The sequence below is a fragment of the Talpa occidentalis genome, unplaced genomic scaffold (assembly GCF_014898055.3).
Source record: "Talpa occidentalis isolate TD23 unplaced genomic scaffold, MPIMG_talOcc4v2.1 talOcc4.8, whole genome shotgun sequence".
NCBI lineage: Eukaryota > Metazoa > Chordata > Mammalia > Eulipotyphla > Talpidae > Talpa > Talpa occidentalis.
The window spans coordinates 40,865,562-40,891,472 of NW_023605194.1; the positions used below are offsets into that span (position 1 = coordinate 40,865,562).

The 25,911-nt window shown below is 35.2% G+C and overlaps 1 protein-coding gene and 1 pseudogene across 2 annotated transcripts in view; one reads left to right on the top strand and one right to left on the bottom strand.

Moving 5' to 3' along the window:
- The window catches only part of ADK (adenosine kinase), a 430,089-nt gene that overhangs the window by 75,987 nt on the left and 328,191 nt on the right, over positions 1–25,911 (bottom strand). For both annotated transcript variants that reach the window (XM_054690530.1, XM_054690531.1), the window contains exon 8: positions 7,566–7,601. In XM_054690530.1, coding sequence (XP_054546505.1) covers positions 7,566–7,601 — 36 coding nt within the window. The remainder of the gene's footprint in view (positions 1–7,565; positions 7,602–25,911) is intronic.
- On the top strand, positions 24,861–25,576 carry LOC119234064 (MICOS complex subunit MIC27-like; annotated as a pseudogene).

The following is a 25,911-nucleotide window of genomic DNA, read 5'->3' on the forward strand; positions in this document are numbered from 1 at the left end:
ACAGAATTTTGATAAGATGAGAAAAGAAACTCCCAGTTTGGAGGAGAAATCATTAGAAATGACTAGTAACAGCTGAAAGGTCCAAAAATTGCCATATTATAACAATATCTTCATTCTTTCAAATTAATATATGCATTTAATGAAAATGACTCACACATATCCTCCCAGTCTCCTTGCTACAAATATATTTTACTATTGTAGCACTTTTCTTTATTATTGAGTATAGTTCATATTTATACAAGAAACATTCACTCTATCATCTTGGGAATAGAATCTTATGCATGTACTGGATGTTTTCTAAACAGAGGCCTTTCTTCAAGGTTGTATAAGAATCCCTGGGGCTCCCTGGTGGCCTGGAGCTTAAGTCTCAGCACTACTACTGGTACAGTCTGAGTTTGATCCCCTGCCAGAGAGCTAACCCACATATGGCACAGCAGACTTCTCCTTTCGGTCCACTGCTCACCTTAGCAGTGTATTTCAGTAAATCCGCCTGTTCCACTCCCCACTCTGTCTCTGGCGAATTCTCTCACTGACCTCCCCTGACCCCGCACCTCTGGCCTACACCCCAGTTCTTCTGCACAAAAATGAAAAAAAAGAAAAAGAAAAAAATTTTCAGAAAAGAATGAGAATCCACAGTTGATTTCTGCCAACCCTCTGGGAAGATACTGTTTTATGGGAGTTTTGGTAACCTAATTAAGGAAATCTTATGTCTCACATTAAGTAACAAAAATGATCATTCAAGACTGAAATAAACTTTCCAAATACAAAACATTATCTCTGCAGGATGGTTGAAGTATATTTTATTTGTACCTATAGCTAAGTTCATACAAAATCCCTTTGTCACTCTGGGACACTGTCAGTGAACACCTCATCTAAATTTCTCATGATGCTTTGAGGAGCCTTTACTGCAATAATGATACCCATAGAAAACTTTTCTTAAAACCTCAATTTTGTCTTCTCAAATGTATATCACTCTCCCACAATTTTATCCTAGTAAAGTCTTCTCTATTACACTTAGGCTAACACATCTTAGCAGAATAATGAAATTACAAGAGACTTTAGAATATAACCCATATAGATTTGATATTTGTATCTATAAAACAAAGAAACTAAATAATATGTTAAAAGATGTTAGAATGAAGCATGCTAAAATCGGTGGGCAAAAGTTTGAAGAGAATCAGGACATTTGTCTAGTCAACAAAGTATTTCCTACTATGATACTTAATCATTACAAAAATAAAAAAGAGTAATGCTACAAAGAAGAAAGTTGTTGCATATCATCTTAACCCAATGATCACACTTAGTGATGCTAAAATAGTATGTTTTCAGAATCCCAAAATGTCACCCCAAGACATTTATTAACTCCCATGGGAGAACAGTAATTTTACAGAGGATAAATGGACACCACCTTAACCCAGTGGTAAAGGTTAACATCATCATTAAGAAGACATAAGGATATCATGTACATCCCTGAAATGATGTACTATGGGGGATACATCACTTATGTGGATTTCTGTTAAAAATGCATTACTTCAAACATAATTATGAGGAAATATCAGACAAACTCAAATTGAGGGACATTCTACAAAATGAATGACAAGTATCCTTCAAAAGTATCAAGATCTTGAACAACAAGGAAAGAGAAAATGTTACAGACAGGAAGAGATTAAGGAGACATGACAAATAAATGTGTGACCTTGCTGTTGATTCTAGAACAGAAAAAGGAAATTAGAGGAAAAATTGGTGAAATCTGAATGAAGTCTATAGTTCAGTTATTTCTATTGTATCAGTGTTAATTTCCTGGCTTTGATTATTATACCTTGTATAGATGTTAATTTTAGGGAAGTTGAGTGAAGGATATCTGGGCACTCTATGTATTACTTTTGCAATTTTTCTAAGTTTAAAATTATTTAAAGATTAAAAAGTTAAAAACAATTGTGAGGATGAACGTGAATAAGGAAAGTGAAAGAGCTTGTAATACTTAGCACGTGCTAAGCACTTAATGAACATTTTTCCTCTAATGACTATCAAATTAAAGTTCCTTAAAAGTGCCACATATTGGGGTTACATCAAAATCTTTTAGAAAGGGTGTTGAGAGTTTTGCCAATTCAATTATGGTATAAAATAAGGGATGAAAAAGAAGGAAAGGGTGAAGAAAAGCAGAACAAAGCCCATACAATTTAGCTATGAGCTATATCTATAGCTCTAAGATGCTTATTAAATCTGGGCAGTAGAAATATTACTTAACCCCCATTTTATAGATGCAGAAACTAACAATCATGTATATAGATCTAAAATATGTAATACATTTTAAACTACCCTTGGCAATAAGTACTATTACTATATCTTCACTTTATAGGTGAAGAAATTGAGTCATAGAGGTTAAGTTCTAAGTTCATAAGTATAGTAGGTAGTAGTGCCCAGATTAACAGCCACAAAACCTGACTCTAGGGATTATACTCTTAGGAATTATTCCCTATTATCTACAGATTATACAGTTTCTATGAACTCTGGCAATGTACTTTTTGTTACCACAAAACCATAGGGTGTTCACCCTAATAATTTTTCTACAACATTCACAAGTCAGTTCAGATCTTGTATTTTTTATTTCTTTCTTAAATATTCTTTTTTTGGTTTTATCATAGTGAATTTCAATTTTTGAATTTCATCATTTTCCAAGGTCACTTAGATATCTAAGCAATGAGAACTTGAACAAGTCAAAGCGACTATTTTATCTGCGGAACTGATATGGCAACACTTGCCTTATCTACCCCTGACGTTTGTGTGAATATTAAATACATTAATGATGTGTTGGAAAAGATTTTATACACTGTGGAGAATCATTTAATGTATGTGAAAGTATGCTTTTATTGTCACTGGTGATCATACACCTTAAATTTAGCAGTGTATTCTAATTAAAGAATATACCTCTTCACATATTTATTAACAAGCTGATAATACTGTCACTATCTATATGCTTCCTCACTTGGTTCCAAGCATATTGGCCCTCTGAAAGTTCATGCTACTGCACTGAACTTAGTACATTATGCTATTTCTTATTTGGGGCCTTTATATTCTTACTCCTGTTTGAAATTTGTTTCTCTGATTATTTTCTTTCATAGCTAGATATTCATATTTTTCAAGTTTTATGTCCTTGGACAGTCATTTTGACAATTATTATCTAAAATGGGATATGTACCCCACATTCACTTTCATGGTATGCTCTCTGACCATTTTTAATGAAACTTGTCTTCAGTGCCTAACAAAAGTTTAGAAAAAGAGTTAGTGTTCAGTAAATATTTATTGACTGAATAAATGATAATGAAAATTAGAAGACTATCTTATCTCTTTTCTTTAATCTAACTTTTAAAAACTGTCCTCTATGGGAACTCAGTAGCCCAGTTGTATCCTCCTAGCCAGCAGGACCAGACTTAGTATCTCATTTCCAAAACCTTTAATTTCCAGAAACTTGGGTGATTGTTTATTGGATTCTCTATATTTGTGAGGAAAACAGGAACTTCTGAAAAATCTTAGAGAATTTTTTGTGAATCAACACTTTCTGTGCATGCTCTCTCTATGCATTTCCATCAGTGCTGATCAATGGAACTTTCCATAATGACATATAAATTCTATACCTGCACTGCCCATATACATTTGAAATGTACCCAGTGAGACTGAGGAAATGGATATTAAATTTTATTTAATTTTAGGAATGCATGGTGGCATAGGGGTTAAGTCTTAGCACCATCAAGCTATCATCCATTGTTGTGGCCTGAGTTTGATTCCCAGCCAGGAAACTAAACCAAATATGGGACAGCAGACCTCTCCTGTCTCACCCGCTGCTCCCCTCAGCAGTGTATTTCAGTTGATCTGCCTGTTCTGCTCCCTACTCTGTCTCTGGTAAATTCTCTCACCCCCTGTACCTGTGTCCTACACCCAAGTTCTTGTATGCATAAATAAATAAAAATAAGTCTTTAAAAAATTATTTAATTTTAATTAAAACAGCCACTTGTGGCTAGAGAATGGTGTGCTGTATAACACCATTACTTAATTTCCTCTCTCAGAGATATGAGATGATAAAGTCATCAGTGGTCGAGAAAAGCTAAAAGTTTGGGATCCTCTGGGTAGTGACAAGAGTTATGGAGGAAGTTAGAACAAGGATGATTTGCTTATTCTATGGTCAGAAAAGTTTTATATTAGATTTCAAAAATAAGAAAATTAAAATTTGTTGCTTAGATTAAAACTGAATAAATGATTCAGGTGAGAAGGTATGAATTCTGTCATAATTTGGCACAGACTATAATATATTACACAGTGAATGAAAGTACAAATAATATTCACCTTTAGGTTTGGGAGGGAGGATATTTTCTTTATTTAATTTAAATCAAATTTTGATATATCTTTCAAAAGCATTCAAAATGCTACATATTTTCAAGTCCCTTATTTTTATTTAGGTTCTAAAAACACAGGTTTTTATTTAGGTTCTAAAAATTCAGCTCAACTTAAGGTAGACTTAAATACACAGTGTAGTCTGAACTGATTTTCAGAATAATAAAAGGCCTCATGAAACTTTTTGCTCCAAGAATTGTCATTTTAAATTCTCAGCAGGTCTGTCTGTCATTTAAATCAGGCAGTATACAATTTTCCATTATACACACACACACATATATGTATGTGTATATATATATATGTATGTATGTATGTATGTATGTGTGTGTGTATATATATCTATATATCTATATCTATATCTATATATCTATATATCTATATATCTCCAGCCTCTCCTTTTGCTTTGTGGTCTGCCCAGCTCCAGTTTTTAATCTCGTTCTCCAGTACTCTCCTAAGCTTCTTCTTTTTACTAAAAATTATCCAATTTATTTTAAAGATTAAAGATTTTTTTTAAAAGAAAGATTATCTAAAATTTGCAGAGAAGCTAATCAGAATATCATAAAAATGCCAGTGAGCACATTACCTGATGAATAAACACTGTATTTTTAAAGGCATTAGGAGACAGATCACTACTAGCACACAGATCACTTGTGGCAATATCCAGTGGCTTTGGGAAGTGATTGGGATTTATGACAGAAAATGAGGGGAAGAGGAAAGAAAAAAAATGTTCACCTTCCTTTCCTTTTCATTTCCCTCCTTTCATGCCCTAAATTTAGAGGCAAAATTAAAGTTGGGAGGAATAAAATGCAGATTTTGTCTCATTTGTTACATTAGACTTGAGAGCATCAACACCTTTCTATAGACATCAAACTGTTAAGAAAAAGTGACTTATTCGTGTTTGAATTTTTATTTTTTGAGTCTTTAAAAATATCCAATTTCAAACCTATGCTTTCATACTATTTGTCTAACAAACTAAGGAAACTGTAATAACATTTTAAAATCACTAAAATTCTCTAGATAACATTTCATACTTGGATTATATCTTCTTAACAATGCTTACTCTTGTATATTCTGCAATGCTTGTTATGCTTTAGGGAACTCATGAATGGACAACACCTCTATACACTCTGTAACCTCCTCCAGTCTAACATATCAATGCCAACATCACCAACCAAGCAGTTTTGCTAAGTCGGGGAGTAATAGAGAATATGATTATAATCATCACTTTGCTTGTAAGCTGTAATCAATTAAGGCAGATTTTATGATTAAAAAGAAATTCCATATTAAGTAAGAACTAATAGAAAGGTTAATATGGGATTGGTTAGTCAAAAATGGAAAAAGTAGTTTGTTGCTCAGGCTGAATTTAAAACAGGCATATTCAAATCATGTAGCTCAAGAGGGCAATACAAGATTGAATTGCACACATTCAACAAATTATTAAAAAATTAGACTACAAAATTATGATAAATTGATATGCAACATGTGGTATTTCTCACATCTACAACATAGGTTATATTTTCTAGAACAAAATACAATTTTTGTTAGTGCAGAAAACACAAATTTATGTTCTAGAAATTTTCATCTGTAGAGAACTTTGATGTAACAAGGGAATATCAATTTTTGATATGAAAATTTAACTTCAGTGAAACTTTAAAACATTAAAACTTTAAAACAGTGAAACTTAACTTTCTCATGATCAAAGCATTTGATTTTTAAACTGAATATTCCCCTGATTACATTTTAAATACATTTTAATTGATATACCACAGTATATCAATTGTCATTTGGGGAAATTACAAAGTGAAGCTTAAATTAGATTTAAAAAATTGGAAATCTTTATTCCTTCTATATATGACCCAATCCTTTATTTACAAGAATATGGTAAAACAAAAAAGCAAACTCCCAACTAACTATACTATTTCCCAATAATTGAGCATGTTGAGACAAGGTTTCCTATCTTTATTTAGTTTTTACAGAGGATCTTGAGAGGAAAATACTTAAGCCACATGCACATCATTCTCCTCCAAGACAAGCGAGCCCTATATCTGGTTGCCAATTCTTATGACTTGTGCAACATGCACATGTATTACTTTATTGCTCAATAATGAATCTGCTTCTAATACATTTGAGTAACAATTTCATAAAAAATGCACAGACCTTTCTCTAAAGAGTTCTAAGTGAGCTTACTGATATATCCAATCAATGCTCCCAGCTTCTTTAGATGGCAGACAATACTGAGTATGCAAGTAAGGAGAGAGTTTGTAAATTCCAGCTCTAGACAGATTAAATTCTTAAAAATCAGTAACATGCCAAGTTGCACAGAATACACAATCTACATAGTTACTACTCAATAAATATGATAATCATAAAACTCATAAACTCAGTTAAGTCTCTGTCAGTTAACCTGGGTTCAGATCAAAGTCAGTGTTTACTAACAATTGACTGGAGGTTGGATATTAAATAGAAAAAAAATGGTCTTGTCTGCTATCTTAATTTTGCCAACAACAAACCACATGGAGTTTTGAATCTTAACAGGGTAATGCTTTTCTCAGGAGAACAGAATCAGGACCTGGAAATTAAAGCCAATTATTGATTTAGTTTCCTAAGATTTATACGTTTCAGACTATTAAAAAAAAAAAAAAGAGAAAAAGAGATTCAAATGGAAAGTTTATGAAAAGGATTTAAATTAATCAGTTTCAAACAAATGTACAATCTTTTGGAAATTAATTTGCATAATGATAATCTACACGTGGTAGGGTTCAAATTATTTAAATGACATTATATTTCAGTATTTAGTCTTGCTCCACCACTGCCTTAGCAGTGAATCCTTATGAAATGTAATGCAGCTAATGAGGTAGCTTTTTAACTGAACAAACTGACAGGCCCCATATCTGCAGAGGCAGCTTGAAACTGTGCCCAACCTCTTGGCTTCCCAAGAGGCTTTTCAAAATTCAATAAATAACATCTGTAGGCGATGTTGGGTGCAGACCTAGCAGAGTGCGTCATAACACTGTGCTGGCAGAACAAAGAAACCATGACGACTGCCAAGTTTCCATGGCAACTGCTGCGCGACTCTGAGAGTATAATAGCACATCAATCACTGTCCAAAAGAACTTCATTATCAGCTAGAAAAAACCTTTAGGATCTGTTTAGTGTGCAATTGTGGGTTAACTCACCTCAAAGCCTTGCTCTCTAGCAAAAGTGGCAGCTTCCTGGAAAAAAGAAAAGAACAGTTAATTATAAAGTGCTAGGTAATGAAGAAATAATCCATTTTGAAACTCATTCAAAGAGTCTTCTTTTTACACAATTATCTCAATATACCCACATAGTTTAATTTTTATTCTTATACCAAAAAAGATTTTTCCCTCGACATAAAAAAAGGCAGCATAATGTCAACACACTTCACAAGTTGGAATAAAGAAGATGCAGTGCATGTTTTTACTGTAGCTGTCACAGTGAGTTCAGGTGTTTTGACCTCAGCAAAGAAAGACAATCATCTGAGACCCAAGGAACATGCTGGCGGTTATGTTTTTAATTAAAACAATATCTTTCAGAAACACTATAGAGAAAAATGTCTCTAATAAATGTACAGAAAATCATCACTTTGCAATCTGATGAAATTTATTAAGGCAAGGATCATCAATGGATGCTAAATTCATAAGGTAAGAGGATGACGGGGAGCAGGAATCAAAGTATCATAGATTATATGCTAGTCACAGGGCTCTAAGTACAGCTTTATAGTGGAAGGTTCAAGCTGTCATCACCTTAACCCAGTGATCGATCCTTTCACTTATCATCACTGATAATGGGTTCACCAAATATTCTGTGCCTTCAGTTGTGATGTAGCGTAAAGTACACTAAAACCTATAAAGTTTTCTAATGAAAAAATTTTAACATGAATTACTCAACACTTAATTCACTAACTTGCAATCTACAGGAAATATAGAGACCAGGGGAATGAGTTAAATGATACACAAATGGACAAATCCATAAGGTAGGACATCCTGCAGGATAAGTAGCTTGGTTTCTTTAATAAGTCAGTTTCATAAAGTGAGGAGGGGGAAAATGATCAAGAGCAATGTACAAACCTCAACAGAATCATGTTTTGAACATAGCAGCTATAAAAGACTTTTTGGACAATGAGAAAAAATTGAAAATGGAATGACATTATTAGGTACCAATCTGATAAGGTAAATGTTCTAAATTCTTAGAGGTATATTTTGAAGTATTTAGGGACAAAATGGCATGATTTATATAATTTGAATTCCTTTAGAAAAAAAGTGAAGCAAAATGACAAATGTTAGCAACTTTTAAATCTAAACAGCTACAGTATTTCTTTTTTGCATGTTTGAAAATTTGTACAGTGAATAGTCCAAAAAAAAAAAAAACCCACCCCTATTTCACTTTGATATAAGATGACAGGATAACAAAAGTTGTACATTATACAAGTAGTTAAAATTTCACTGTACAATATTTTTCTAGATAATACATATCTCAAGGGCATAATATGATGAACATTATTGTATGTCCTTACATCCTTGGAACATGTAACCAAGTGACAAAAACACTTCTGTGTAATCAAATCCTTTCCCTTTAATCTTTGCTTTGTGCACATATTTTAATTTTAAGATTGATACAGAAAATGGAGGCAATATTACTTTTCAACTCCATTTCCCTCTTGAAAATGAGAGAGAAAAAAAACTGCAGACAACTGTCAAGAGTCTCTACATCTTAACTTACATTCTTCCAAAATTATCTTTGCCAAGAGATATTAATAGAAGGATGGGATTTCAGCCTGAGTAGTGAGCAGATCCAACTCAACTAAAACGACTGCTGCACCCAACCATGTAAGGCAGAAAGTACAGTTATGTCTCCAGCATGGAATTAAGTAATATCTACATGTTAAGAAAAACACTGTGGGGAAAATGTGTGTACATGTTACACACATGTATTAGTATACATGCAGTGTATGAATAATATATAGATTTAGAGAATATATTTTGAGGATTTGCAAAGGTTGAAATAGATGATTACAGCTGAATATTGAAGTTAACAGAAGTGATAAGCTAAGAGTACAACTCCTTAAGCTGTTCTCTAGAGAAGCATAAGTTTGATTGAGTTGCTTTTAGTTGGTTGTAGATTAAAAAAGTTGAATTATGATCTTGACAATTGGTGCAAGCAAAAACTACTTAATAAATCTTGCAGTCCTAGATGTCAGGGAAAAGAATAAAGTTCAAAAGATAACAATGTAGAGTTTTTCCAAGCTGTTTAAATACAAGAATTAACCAAAATAATTTTTATATGAAAAAGACAACTGAGAAACTCTGCTAGAACAATTTGTGTGGAAGGAACTTCTTCATAGACACAAGAGACTTGGAGGACAATGAGATAAAGTTAATATGAAGAATCTTTATGACTAAAATTGCACTGACATAAAAATTCAAAAATTAACATATAGTAGTTAAATCGCTTTCACAATGGCCAGTTTTGCCCACACATTTTATGAAGCAATTAACTGTGATGTGTCCAGGTATAGTAGAACTGACTAATTGCAAGAAAACACAGATCAGATAATTATTCTTTAAGGAAACCAGGCTCTATAGTACTTCCACATCTGTAAACTATTCCAAATGCCCACATATTTCTCACTATGAAAGGACATGATGGGGCCTCCCCGGTGGCGCAGCGGTTGAGCGCTGGGTTGCGAAGCTGCCCGCAGCCTCTGTGGCGCTGGTTCGATCCCCGGCTACTCCCCGGCCACCAGAAGAGGGTCCCACATGGCGCGCAGACCTCTCCTGCCGCCCGCTGCTCCCCTCAGCAGTGTACTTCGGTCCTTCTGCCTGCTCTGCTCCCCGCTCTGGCTCTGGTGGATTCTCTCACCCTCCCACGCTTCTGACTGTACCCAGTGCATGTATAAATAAATAAATAAATCTTTAAAAAAAAAAAAAAAAAAAAAAAAAAGAAAGGACATGATGAAGAAAAGTCAACTAAATTTTCTATCTCAGCGTCTCCTCACACAAGTTTGCAGAGTTGTGCCCTATCGCTGAAAAACTAAGCACTTGTTCCTAGGTTTAGAAAGATCTTATCTTCTAACTTCCTCCCACCTTCCTTTGATCTTGGGCTTGTGCCCCCAGTCACTCCATTAGAGAAGGCAGCTGGCTCACATCATTGCAGACTTTCCCACAGCTAACCTCTGATCTAAAGGTGTTTGTAGATACAATGATGGAACAACATTTATTTTTCCCTCTCAGCAAAACAAATAAAACAACATAGGGAAACAGTTTGACCCAGTAAGAATTTTAAGCAGAATTTTCATCCTCACATTCACTGCATGCACTAGCAGAAAGAAAAAGCTTTAGGTCAGAAAGCAGGGAAGGAAAAAAGGGCACAGACAGTAGGTAGAAGAGTAAGGCAGGTTCCAAATATCAGGGATAATTTCAAGTGAACTGATCACACTAAATTGAAAAGGACTTTTTGGTGTGCCTTCTCAGTAAGTGAGAAAAGAAAACAAGCAAGTCCCCATCTGTGCTGCCCCAGGGCGCCACGTACTGAGTTTCACAAATCTAATGAAGCAGTCAGGTTAAAATCCAACCACAGAGTGGATGTGACATGTGGAGAACGGCTAGGGTTAGAATTGAGAAGCAGGGCGGTTCCTGATGCAGGTGATTATCCATGTGATAATCATTATATTTACAGGCTTTCCATTTTAGATCTAACATCAAAAATCACAAAGGAGGAGGGATTAAGGAAATAAACAACTGACACAGAGGCTTTCCTGCTCCCCTGAGAGTGTAGCACTTTCATTCATGCATGACAAGCAACACAAGCAAAACCAAGCAGGCCAGGAAAGAGTATTTCTGAGAAGGCTGGATTTCACATTAACGCTTCTTTCCATTTTGATAACTTTCACTATTATTCAGTTTCTCAGACGGAATCAGTTCCCATTGTTGTCTACGCTATAATACAGTATCATTTTTTGGTTTACAATGAATGATACTCACATAATAAGTCTTTTACAACAACAAAGTCATTTTTTCTTTCCTGGAATTGAATGTTGTGAATAAAATGACATATAATTAAAGTCTTAGACTCTCATCTACACCAAGCTATTTAGGATTTACAGTAGGCTTGCTGCTTCACCGACCAGGCTAAAAGGGTGCTAGTGAAACAACATCCAAGTATGAATTGAGGGTTTTTTTAAGGGTGAAATTCATGGTTAATGAAAACGATGAAATACTTACATTAAGAGCTATTTAAGGGATTAGCAAGGCACTATTAAAAGGCACAATCCTCAGATAATACAGGAAGGGAAGGAGAAACTCAAGTACGTGTTTGTGTGTATTAAAGACAGCTATTTCCTTTATATTCGATTGAGGGAGAAAACTACTTTCTTGGCATTTTGTCTGATGATGACCCCAGCTATTATTTATAAAGTAGAATGACCTGTAATTAACATTAAACTAAAACCATAACTTGTGCATATTCTCCCCCCCCCCCTTTCAATGTTTATGAGATAATGTTGGTTCACAACATTCTATTTGCTTTAGGGATTGTAGGTTCAAACATCTACAACGTATGTTTTCACACCATGCCCACCACCAAAGCCCCAATAATCCTCCACCATGCTCCACGGGGTCCCCTTCCTACAGGACTTAACAGAGAGAAGTTCCACTGTAGGACCAAAGAAAGCAGTCATCTGTCCCAAACAAACTACTTGCCACTATTGTGGCAATAACCTGACAGGAATATCCAAATATTACCACAATTAAAAATAAACAAAATAGTTTTATATGACTGATAATGGCAACCTTTGCTTCAAGAGATTAGGATATATTCTGCATAAAATTCATTTTTTGGCATCAAGTTTAGTTTCAATTTATAATGACTTTCATTATTATGAAGCAATGATTATCTTAGTGCGTTTACAGTAAAATATTTGAGTTGTGCTGGAATCCTCAGGTGAGAAACATTTCACCGAGTCAAAGTGCAATATCATTAAAAGGTCTGCAACAGCCAAAGATATGATATACTGCTAAGTCATACTAATATTTAATGATAATGATCTACCTTCTGTTTATTTTTTTTCACATAACATAGACTTAGATTGTTTAATATTTCCTCAGGTTATTCTTCACATTATGAATTAACTTTTCTTTAAGCTATCTATAAAATGTTTCATATGCTTTCTTATTAGTAATGTTAGACTATTTTAAATTTTACATTATTTTAGATGAGGAAAATTTTTGATTCGTAAATAAAGTAAATGAAGACTAGAGAAAATGGTTAAGTTAAACAAGGGGGGCCTCCCTGGTGGCACAAGGGGTTAAGCACCGTACTATGAAGCAATCCACAGACTCTGCAGCATTAGTTCGATCACTGGCCATCCAGGGAGCAACCCACACATGGGGCAGCAGACCTCTCCTGCCTCACCCGCTTCTCCCCTCAGCAGTGTATTTCAGTAGAGCCACCTGTTCTGTTACCCACTCTGACTCTGGTGAATCTTCTCACCACCCCGCCCTCGTCTGCATCTCTGGCCTGTACCCCAGCTCTTGTATGCATAAATAAATAAATAAATAAATCTTTTTTAAAAAAAAGTTAAACAAGGGCTTGGGAATCACCTTTTATTAATAAAAATTAGATAAACAAAATATAAAAATTATTGCTCAAAGTGACAAAAAAATAAGCAGCCAAAACTAGGTGCTTTTTTTTTTTTTTTAAAGAATATACTTAACCCTTTCTCAGAGTTGTTTATTAGCTAATGTGTTTATTTGAGAAAAGAGAATTGTTCATTAGCACTGTTAAGTATATTTAATGATGGTAACAAAAGGAAAAAAAAAAAAGGTAGGAATAGTGCTTCATCAAAATTTGATTTGCTACTTAGGCTAATTTAAAGAAAACCCAAGTTTTTTAGTTCCTGAATAAAATTATCAGGGAAATAGGCCTTTTTTGGAGTATTTTATTTATACTTTAACGAGATAACATACGCATGACTCAAAGGAGAAAACAGACACACATGAATTATTTTCCTTATCTCATTTGAGCCTCATAAGAATCCCATAAAATAGGTATTTTTCTAATCTCACAGATGAAAATATGAAAGGTTCACAGAGATTAACATGTCTAAGAACAAACAGCAGGCAATTGTCACACCTAGCATTTAGAGCTGAGGTTTTCTAAATAGTCAATGAACACTTCAATTTTTTTTGCCTGAAAAAAATTTTTTGTGTTCAATTTTTGAAAGACATTTTTGCTGGGTAGAGAATTCTAAATTGACAATTTTTCTTTCATCATACCGAGATCTAGCTTGCATTGTTTCAGAATGCTATCACTCTTATTCCTGGTCCTGTGTATATGATGTGTCTTAAAGAAATAACTAGGCTGCTTTTAGGATGTTTCTCTTTATCATTGATTTTATGCAATTTGAGTATGATGTTCATTGTAGTTTTCTTCATATTTTTTTGGTTTATTGTGCTTCTTGGATTTGTGGATATGTAATTTTCATCAAACTTTTAACACATTCAGACTTCCTTACTTCAGATATTTTTCTGTTTTTTTGTATCCTTCAATGGACTCTAAATATGTATATTAGGTCAGCTGAAGCTGTCTCACAGCTCAATGATGAACTATTTTCTGTATTTCTCTTTACTAGGCTTATGCTTTCCTTTATCATCTTGAAATATAGAATATATTTAGAAATGCTAATCCTAACTAATCCTATCATCTCTGTCATTTCTGAATTCATTTTTATTGACTGATATTTCTCCTCATTATGGGTTTAATTTTTCTGCCTTTTTCATGCCTGATAGTTTTGACTATATGCCAGACTTTATGAATTTTATATTTTGGGTGCTGAATTTTTCTGTAGGCATTTTTGAGGTTTTTTCTAAAATTTTGAAAGGTAAAACAGTGCATTTCTTAGAATTTCTCCACTTTGTTTATTGTGTGATCATAAAATATGATCAGTCCTGTGTGAGTTTGGGAAATGTTCCGTCTTTTCCTTTCCAGTGGTTTTATCTCTGGCTGTGAGTAGCTTCTTTAAATACACATACTAATTATTAATCAGCTGAAGACTCCAGGAACCTGCTTCAGATATCTAGAGTGCATACTGTATTGGGTATAGCCATCTCTTTTCTGGTATTCTCTCTTGCAAGTTCTAACCTCTTCGACCTCCTTAATGCTCAGCTATTTCAATTCAGTTGGACCACTGAGTGTGGAATCCCAGTTCCTGCACTGAAGACTGGAAATTGTTTTGACTGAAAACCAGGCAATTGTAGGGACTCTCTCATTTGTTTCCATTCTCTTAGGGATTACCATCCGGTGCTGGTTGCATCTGATGTTTGAAAATTGCTGTTTTATGTTTCATCTGTTTATGTTTTGCAGTGTTTTAGGAGGGAAGAAAAACCTGGTACCCTTCAGCAGAAGTCCAGGGTGGATCCATCTTAAACTATAGATCCTAAAGTATCAGGGCATTTTTGGTAAATCTGTAACTACCCACTTATTGGTTTAAAAAACATCAGGTCAAAGACAATACAGATTTACCACTGATGTCTCATTGTACAAAAGATACAGTCCTCATAGCTGCTGTACTAAACCATAAACATTTTACCTTAGAAGCAAGTCACATTCAAAATCCTCTGAAGAATAATTACTTAATTCTAAATACTCTTTCACTATACATACTATACATATCCTATATTATTGTCATTTTCTAGCTTTTTGTCTTACCAACTAGAAAACTCCAGATAGCTAATAAAATTTTTCCTGGTCCTCTTTTGCAATCAATAGAGGGCTCTACTACAGTGTATAATCAACACATTATAGGACAAATTCAGTTCACCACCTGTTTTTACAGATAAAGCTTTACTGGAAAACAGCAATGTCAGTCCTTTACATATGGTCTATATTGCTTTCATGATACCTCAGCAGGGTTGAATAGTTCAACAGAGATCACACTGCCTGTACTTTTATAGAAAAAGTTTGCTAACCCTTGCAATATACTATTACCAGGATATTTACAAGCTTCAAAACATACTTTTTTCTTCTTTATCAAATTACCAGTAAAGAACTGAAGGCCTATAAAGAGCAGGCTCAAGCCTGTTAACCTTAAGATAAGTAAAATGTATAGCCTTTGATAGGCATTATTTCTTTCATTCACCGGCAAAATAACCTAAAAACCAAATAACTTACATTATTAAAAAGACAGTAAAAGATAAACAACCAATCCTTATTTATTTCAGATACATGTTTACACAGGACAATGTAAAGGGCATTACTGATCAATGCTTAATATTAGATGAAAAGAGGAAGGGAAGGCCTCATATTGGGCAAGATCACTATTTTTATTAAGTGCCTTTCTAATAACTCCTTTCAGCTCAAAATTATATCAGTGTCCTTTATATTTTCCCTACTTCATTCATGATGCTTCCCAATTGTCAAGGTGTGATAATCATTACCATAGAAATTCAATTCTTCAAGTTTACTCCATTGGCTCTAACATCCTTCTCTGGAAGTTTTAAAAAATTAGTTCTTAGAAAATAAGCCAAAAACAAAAAGAAAACAAACAACATATAAAACATACAAACATACAGTATAGAACTTTTTTCTGAACTCAGGTTGAGCAAAGTGGCAAGGGAAAGGAATGAGAAATGGTGGAGTAATAAGGATGTTAAAGAGAGAGCACCAGTTTCTAGATGATTGACCCTAAGCATAGAACCTGGTAAAAAAATTTGTCTTTTTTTTTCCCTCTTGCTTTTTTTGAGGGAGAAGAGAAGATAGAATTGGAAATTCACAACCCATCCCAAAGATTTTGAAATTCCAGTCCAAATAATATCATTCGCAGTCCAAAAATATTAATGCATGAAATTTAAAATGGAATTTATAGGATAGACTACACTGTGAAATAGTAACAAAATATAGTGAAAACAGAAAAGCATTTAGTCTCCCATATGTATAGTAAAAAAAAAAAAAGTAATTTCTTTCCAGGTCAGAATTTTAATATACATACATATAAAGATACACATAAAATGCATTCCATCCAAATATTAACAATAACAAACAAAATTTTTTTTCTTCTTACTGACTCACAGTAATTATGCACAGAATATACAGACAACAATGCTGCTGTCTTAAAAACAAATCCATTATAGACACACTTAAAATTTTCACAATGGCTGATAAGGACAACCATGGAGGTAACAATCAACACAGATGTCTTCAGGAAAAAAAGCAGCAAAAACATGAAACTACAAAGTCAAAGGAAAAAAAATCTAATTTGCATGAGAAAGAAATCAGTTAAATGTACGAATCAGACTATTAAAAAATTCACAGAAAAATGATAGAAAACAACCAACAGAGCATGTAGTGGGTATTCCATAAGTGTTAAATTGAAAACATGATTCACTTACTATTGCTGTATGAAAAAGAAATGTTTGGAAAGATAATGAAAACTTCTGAAAAACTCATCTTACATTTGATAATGAAATGATAGCCAATCATCTTAGTCTACAAACCAGAAATCAAGAAATGTCTATCTTTCTACCTCACAAACATTTTGTCAGAATCTGAGATAACCCACTACCTAATCCTAGTGCTTGCCTGTGGTATTTTGTAGTCTCCATGACAATGGTTGTGTTTTCCATGGTTATCAACATACTGGGATTTGAAGACAATGCAGCAGAGAGACAGTGATTGGACTAAAAGAACGGATTTTGTTAATAGAATCTGAACTTATAAAATGATTGGTTTCCTTAAAAAGTGACTGTGACTGGGCTGAATGATGGGATTTTGTTAAGAGAAATTTGAACTTACTGTGCAAAGTATTACAAATTGGTTTGCACCTGCATCTACCTCAGAAACTGTTTCCTCATTGGTCACCAATCTTTTTTTTTTTTTTAAAGATTTATTTATGCATACAAGAGCTGGGGTACAGGCCAGAGGTGTGTGTGGGGGGAGTGTGTGAGAAGATTCACCAGAGACAGAGCGGGGAACAGAACAGGCAGACTAACTGAAATACACTGCTGAGGGAAGCAGCGGGCAAGACGGGAGAGGTCTTCCGCACCATGTAGGTATCACCCAGGCCGGCCGGGAATCGAACTGCAGAGACTGTGGACAGCTTCACAGCACTGCACTCAACCCACTGTGCCACCAGAGAGGCCCTGGTCACCAATCTTTTTTCTTGACCTTTTTGGGCATGACTGTTCCTTTTCTCAGGGGAGAAAGATTTCTGTATAGTCTAATAACTAGGAATATTTTAAGAAATAAAATGAGTTCTCATTTTCTTCTCTCTGAGGTTTAATTTCAGTCCTTCTTCAAATTTTATGCATCACCAATTACTCTTCATTTCTTGACTAAAAATCTTCCCTCCTTTAGGTCTTTTGTCAATTTCCCCTCACTCCTGCAAATTCAAGCTCTCTTGTTTGGCTCTTCCAATTCTAAAGAATAATTTAATAGGTAAAAACTGAGAGTTTATTGATGTTTTGAAGTCTGAGATTTCCCACCTTCTCTTAGAAGTTCTCCTCCTTACTCCCCCTACCCCACTTTGCATAGCTTCCTTCTCTTTCACTTTTATTGCTTTTTTTCTTTCTTTTTTGTGAAATTCCCAAAATATAATCTTTCTCTAGAAATTCAGTTATCAACTTTCTAATCTTTTCTCTCTGTGGGTTTTTTTTCTTTTGGGTAATTTTCTTTCAGTTGACATCATCATATCTTGCCTCATTTCCGGAGTCTCTTTGACATTTTCTCTATGCATCCGACAACTTCCAAATTCTACCAAGTCCATTTTATAAACATAAGGCAACAACTATAACCCTGTTCTTATTCCTACAGACACAAACATAGGTCATGTCTGTACTACCACTCAGCTTAGGTTGTGCTATAGTCTTTTTTTTTTTTTTTAAAGACTTATTTATTTATTTATATAAGCACTGGGTACAGTCAGAAGTGCTTGAGGGTGAGAGAATTCACCAGAGCCAAAGCAGGGAACAGAACAGGCAGAACGACGAAATACATTGCTGAGGGGAGCAGTGGGTGTGGCAGGAGAGGTCTGCATGACATGTGGGACCCTCACTGGTGGCCGGGGATCGAACCGGTGCTGTGGAAGCTATGGGCAGCTTTGCAGCCTAGCACTCAACCGCTGTGCCACCAGGGGAGGCCCTGTACTATAGTCTCTTAACCAGTTTCTGATAACAGTTATACTCAGTGTGAATGCATCCTTGCGCATGACCATTAGATTCACCTGCCTAAATATCAATTCTGGTTAGTCTTTGCCCAGAAATCTACCTACTGCTTCCTGATAAGTGTCAGATCCATAGCCTGGCTTTTTACGGTCCTCTATAATCTAGGCCTACTTTTCCATTCTAGCCTGATCTTTTGTATTCCTTTATACATGTACTAGATGCCACTCAAACTAGAATACTTGCTATTCTCTGAACATGCCCCAGGCTCTTTTGCCTTCATGCTACCTTGCACATGTAGGCACTAAATGAATTAGAATATCCTTCAACCACCCTTGTCAAAATCCTACCAATCCCTTCAGGGTTTGTTCAGCCATATTTTGCTGAATGGAAGCCTTCTTGAATTGTTCATGGTCCCTCTTTCTCTACCTCCAAAAGTAACTTTCAGTATTGCAGAAGAGTTTTGCTCTATTTGTAAAGATTTCTTTTATGACAATTATGAGCAAACTGTATAGACATCTAATCTCCCCTACTGGATTATAAATTCTTAGTGCAGCAACTCTTTTTCATTTTGCATCCTTAAAGCCTCTAACATATTGCTCTGACTGAATAGATAATAAATCCTTGCTGATTTACCAAATCATAAGGACAAAGCACTTACCTACACTAAGCAAAAAAGAAATAGATTAACATAGGTTTGACTGTTTTTTTTTTAGTTCATACTTTATTTGGGGGATCAGAGGAGACTTTAGTGTTCTGTATATGTATCTGTTATGTTGTTTCTTATATTGCATTATAATTTATTTACATGAGCTATTTTTTCCCCTAGATTGTGAATTTCATGAGAATGTTTTATATCATATCCTAGAACTGTGCTTCATACACAGTATGAACTAAATAATGTGCACTGGAGTGAGTTAGACTTCATTTTTTAAAAAAGATTTGTTTTTTTATGCATATAAGAACCGGGGTACAGGCCAGAGGTGTGTGTGGGGGTGTGTGAGAGGATTTACCAGAGACAGAGTGGGAAGCAGAACAGGCAGATTGACTGAAATACACTGCTGAGGAGAGTAGTGGGCAAGACAGGAGAGGTCTGCTGAGCCACGTGGGTCACCTCCCTGGCCAGGGATTGAACTCACGCTGCAGTAGCTACAGATTGCTTCACAGTGCTGATGCTTAACTCCTTGTACCATGAGAGAGGCCCCTAGACTGATTACGTTAAAAGAATCTTATTTAAAAAGGTAAAAGAACTTTCTACCCATTTACAATGACATTTTGAAGAATGAGATCTAAGATTTGGCCAAAAACAGTAAATTGCTGGACTGATATTTTGTGAGGTTTTTTTACAATCCATTTCTTATGATATATCTATGGTTGTCTTGCCCTGGAAAGGTATTTAAAGAATTTTGACATTTCTCTCACTTCCAAGTATCACAAAAATAATCAGGGAGGGGACTCCCTGGTGGCGCAGTGGTTGAGCGCTGTGTTGCGAAGCTGCCTGTAGCCTCTGCAGCACTGGTTCGATTCCTGGCTGCTCCCAGGCCACCGGAGGAGGGTCCCACAAGGCGCCTCTCCTGCCGCCTGCTGCTCCCCTCTGCAGTGTACTTCGGTCCTTCTGACTGCTCTGCTCCCCGCTCTGGCTCTGGTGAATTCTCTCACCCTCCCGCGCTTCTGACTGTACCTAGTGCTTGTATAAATAAATAAACAAATCTTTTAAAAAAAAATAATCAGGGAAATGGTTTCCTGAAAAATATCTTACTATGAATTTTTTTTATTATAATTATATTTTCAAAGGTACATACGCAGTCAGATACATCAGTGGCAGACATTGAAAAACAAAGAGCAAAATAGCATAAGAACAAGGGTAAGTGTCAAAAGGTTTCCCACAGAAGTTATAATTCTTTTAAAGCAAAAAATAAACCAACAAAAATAAGTAAACAAAACTATAAAATAACATCTTACATACAGATAAAATAACAGGGTAAAGACCTAACTTAGTTTGGGGACTTGGTAAGTTATCAACTAAGAATAATTTTATGACAAGCTACTATTTACTTTGCTACAATGTAAGATAATTAGAAAATGGAACAGCATGTGGGATAGAAACACAAGCCTAAATGAGCTTATAACCAGCAATCCATTATGGTATACTTCACAAGTTTAAAATCACACCTTTTTTCCTCTCTAGCAAATAAATCTAATATATATATCCAATGTCATCTATGCCATCTTTCTTTTTATTGCCAGTACACACATCATTATAGACACCATCACATGTGTATAACTCAAGACTCACTTCTTAATTTTCTTACTGTACAGGAAGGGATCACATACAATAAGTTGATCTTATGTGTTAAGTCTTCCAAGAACAAGATATGATTCAAATGGCAAAACCCTTGGAAAAAGAAATTAGGAATGTTTATGCTAACAATCCTAAAAATCTTGTTGTGAAAAAAATAATCTGAAATGATATCTTTAACTAACATGCATTATACTCCCAAACAAGGAAAGGCAATCTCTAATTACTAAGGGTAGATCAGAGGAGGTTTAGACACAACAGGGGCCTGAGTTGTGCTCACCACCCCAGCAGAACGTGGTTAACTATGCAATATTAGATTAGCAGCAGCAGGGCTGAAGCAAGGAGATTGGATTTAGGAGTGGATTGTTGTAACTTGGGGAACTCTGTCTCCTCCTCTACTTCAGAGTAACTCATTGTAACTTTACCATGGTTATCCTTTACCTAGATAACCAACACTTAACAAAAGTTTTGTAATTACATTTTTGTAATTACAGAATAATGTCTCTTTCTACTCTGTTACCTTCACACTATCCCCTGCTAATCAATAGATGATGTTAATCTAGTTTTCTTTTTTTGAATGGATGGCAAGAAAAGTGAAGAGTTTCAGAAAACAATGGTACATGCTTGAGAAAAAACTATATAAGCCATGGACATGAGAGAAAGCCAACAGTCTCAAGGCTTAAGGAACATCCTAAATCACTGATTGTTTTATCAGAGACAGTATCTGGAAGCACAGCTGCCAGAGAAAGTGACATAATTTTCTATATAATTGTATAAGAAAAACATGCAGGCACATTAGTATCCCCAAAACAAAATAAATACATGTATATTCTGTAAGTATTTCCTAAACTGAGATTTGGTAATTGTAATAGATTCAGAGCAGGTGTTTAATAGTTGGTGAATATCTCGTCTCCATGTAAACACCATAATAATATCAGCCAGAAACTACTGGAATGGCATGGTATGGTAGGACTTCTTTTGAGTGTGATGACTACGCAGATTTTTTATTATCTCTTGTAGAAATAAAGTGGGGGGGGTTTAGCAATAACAGTCCTCTGTCTGCTTCAAGAATTTTAGAAACCAGGGCCTCCCCGTTGGTGCAGTGGTTCAGCACTGGGCTGCGAACCTTCCTGCAGCCTCTGCAGCACTGGTTCGATCCCTGGCCACCGGGTAAGGGTTCCGCGTGGCGCGCAGACCTCTCTTGCCACCCGCTGCTCCCCTCAGCAGTGTATTTCATTGGTCTGCCTTTCTGCTCCCCGCTCTGCTCTGGTGAATTCTCTCACCCTCCCGCGCTTCTGACTGTACCCAGTGCTTGTATAAATAAATCTTAAAAAAAAAAAAAAGAATTTTAGCAACCAATGAACATATTAGATACCATTTATTTCTACAGTTAAATGGCACTCTTCACACTAACCTGATTAATTAAAAATAATAGGAAAATAAGATGCAAGCAAAATAAAATATCTAGAAAGATAGCTAATATTTTAGGTAAAGGTGTAAATAAAGGAGGACACAGAGGCATGGAAAATGAGAAGTGTGTCCTGAGAATACCAACTGGTTCAATTTGCCTGGATCATAAGGGATGTGCAGAGTGTTGAAAGGCACTAAAATATGAAAGGTAGATTTAGTCTGTAATGAGTTAGGAGATTGAATTTAATTCAATTACCTATGTGGTAGGTAGGTGCAGGGAGTGAGGGATATTAAGATTTTTGAGCAGGTAAGTGATATAATTAGGACTTCACTTTAATAAGATTAATTTATTCAGTAGCAATATGCAGACTGAATATAAAAGGGAAGACAGGTAAAGATTCTTAGGGGACAGATCAGAAAACAGGTGATAAATACAAAACATTTCAATGAATGAATGAAGTACAGAAATAAGTTCTAAGATAAACATAATATAATGAATTTTTAGTGAACAATCATCTTGTTTTCCATGTTCTGTAAAATAATGATACAAAAACAAGGAGTCCTGAGCTTGGAATCAAGAACCTGGATTCCTATCCTTACTTTTGTCTCTTACATTACCTCTAGTGTGACCTTAGAAAGACACAAACTCTCCTCAGCTCATCATCTTGAAAATGTAATATTTTCTAAAGTCATTCTAATTCTAAAATTCAAGGACCATAAAAATGATTTTTTTAGAAGGTCCCTTAACATCCAGTCAGACGACTATTAGGGAGGGAGCCCCTTAAGCAAAAAGTCCAGAGACTTTATTAAGAAATTACTGGCTTAAATCATTGAGTAATTTAAATGTCTGTGTTTTGTAATGCTATTTTTCTGTAAAAGGTAAAGTAACTTTTTAGAAGACAGGAAAAGATTCATTCCTTTTTTTCTAAAAGGCAAAATTCAAGAAACCTTTCGCCTTATTCATGGATATGTAAAACAAACCCTTGCCAAGAAAAACAAATTGTAAAATATGGAGGTTGGAAAATGTGAATCATCACTGGTATTAAAACCCACATTTAATAATTATGCTGCAGTTTCAAACTACTGCTGAATCCCATTAGGTTTAAACATAAATTCAACAAGAATTTATTATTTTAAAACTGGCATTTAAATGTATTAAGAAGTAGAAAAAAGAACCATCGGATAGAGAAGTGATTGTGATCAAAATGAAAAGGAGAAAATAAAAGCCATAAGGAGGCCAGAAGGTGAACGAGGATATAGAAGAAATAGGCTAAAACTGAGAGTGCTACAGTGATGATTCTAAGGCTAAAGTCAGAAGGTACGTGTTCAGAAATTTCTTCTATGTTATTTCCTTGCTTGGTGCAATTTTGAATTATACTACAATAAAAGATGAGACACCTGTCAATTAAAAGGCAGAAATTATTTCAGAGTTATGTGCCAAGTTCTGAAGCATTTTTAGAACCCATGGATTATGTACCACACAACTAAAAATACACACTGAAATTGGATTTTATTAAACTGTCTTCTAATTTTTATTCTATCTTAATTTTTTTTCAAATATTTTTTTTTTTTAATTTATACAAGCACTGGGTACAGTCGAAAGCGCGGGAGGGTGAGAGAATTCAGAGCCAGAGGGGGTAACAGAACAGGCAGACTGACAAAACACACTGCTGGGGGGAGCAGCGGGCATGGCAGGAGAGGTCTGCGTGCTGTGTGCCATGTGGGACCCTCACCGGCGGCCAGGGATGGAACCAGTGCTGCAGAGGATGCAGGCAGCTTTGCAGCCCAGCGTTCAACTGATGCACCACTGGGGAGACCCTATTCTATCTTAATTTTAATCATAGTCATTAATCTGAAAAAACAGAATTGCAAGTGGGGTATTTTTACATTGTTCCTATTCCTACAACAAGGTTTATACTATATTTTTGATATAACCACTTGTTTAAAAGCTGCCAGTATAATAAGCAGCATCTTTAATTGTTAAATTTTTTTTCTCATTCTGTTATTAGGGACTAGCTATGCAAGTATTGTTTCATCAATTCAAAAAGCACATGTTAAGTTACATAGCAATGTTTCTGCAATACTACTAGAGCAAGGTTGAATTTTAAGAACTATGATTTGACTTTTCTGGCTTAACTACTTCCCCCTCCTGAACCCTTTTACTTTCACCCAACCTTCTGGCTCCCAGGGCTTTAAAACCATATTTTAAATAATTTAGGGCCCCACAAGTTCTTTATATACTTTTCCTCTTCATGCTACTGATACACAGCAATTTTCTTAGGGCCCTCAGGCAAAGAATAGGAAAGGAAAAGAGTAAAAAGAAAAAGTCAGTTTTAAAGGGCCAATAGAAAATATCTAAGACAGGAAGTTAGACCTCAGCTACTGAAGTTACCAGACTTGGCCAAGATTCTTGTGCTCCAGGAAGCAACAGAGTCACTGTGGCAGAAGATGGATGTTGTAGTGGGGGTGATGGCGGTGGAATTCCCTGCATGTTTTACTTTGTGTGAGAACCCTAGGGAGGTGAAGGAAAGCCCCTCAATAATTACTTATCCCTGGAAAGGAATTTAAAATTCTATTTTAGGATCACAGATATGGTGGCAGTTAGGAAGGGAAAGCTGACAACCATGCCCATAGGTCTGACATGCACATCTATAATTGTATATGAGGCCAAAGTAGAAGAATCCAAAATGCAGTTAGTGAACAAGAACAACTTTCCCTATGTACTGCACCAACTCTCCAGTCTAAGCATGTATACAAATGGTCTTGCCTACATCCCTACTACAACTGGTCATTAGACTGGTTCGTGGGAGGGTGTGTATGTCTTTATGAAAAATTGGGGAAAAAACAAAACAGTACAGTCTGGAAAAGACCCATGTCTACATGAAGAATCCACCTGATGATTTTCTTTAGAAAACTAGAGTGATTACAGTTTTAGGATTGGAAGACTTGGCTTAAGCAAGAAAAGGTTCTAGGTTTAGGAAAACTGCTTTTCCACTTGGACTGCCACTTTAGGATCAATTGTTTTTACCCAGTTTAGTCAGTGATAATTGCAATGGTAACAGGTAAAAGGATTATGTTACAAGTCAGCAAGTTTATGAAACAGTTAAATCGTTATGGACAAAAAACTACAAAAAAGAGTCACTTCTTCAACCTAAAGAAACACCAAGCTAGGAAGCTCTGCTGAAATAGAAAAATTTGCAAAACCAACTCATAACCTGAAATGCTCAGTGCTTTTGCCAGAGAATTCAGCGCTGAAATAAAAACCAAATGAGACTCTGCCTGCCTGACCCCAAGCCAGAAGATGTAGATATGTACAGCAATGGCAGCTGAGATGGTCTGCACAGACAACCACAAGATGTGTGAAGTTGCAAATAACAATGAAAAAAAATCATGTAATGGACAACTATGACAGAGAATACAACTTAAACCAAGTTTTTGCATTATACCTTCTTATGTGCAATTTGACTAATTATGTAAGTGATTAAAACACAAACTTTGAGTACAAATAAGACTGTATGATAGACAAGGGTTTGCAGAAATAAAAGTATTATGATAAAACTGATTAATTTTAAGGGTGTTTATAAAAGAGTAATTATAGTAACACCATCAGACTAAAACCTGAAAAACTACACATATGCATAT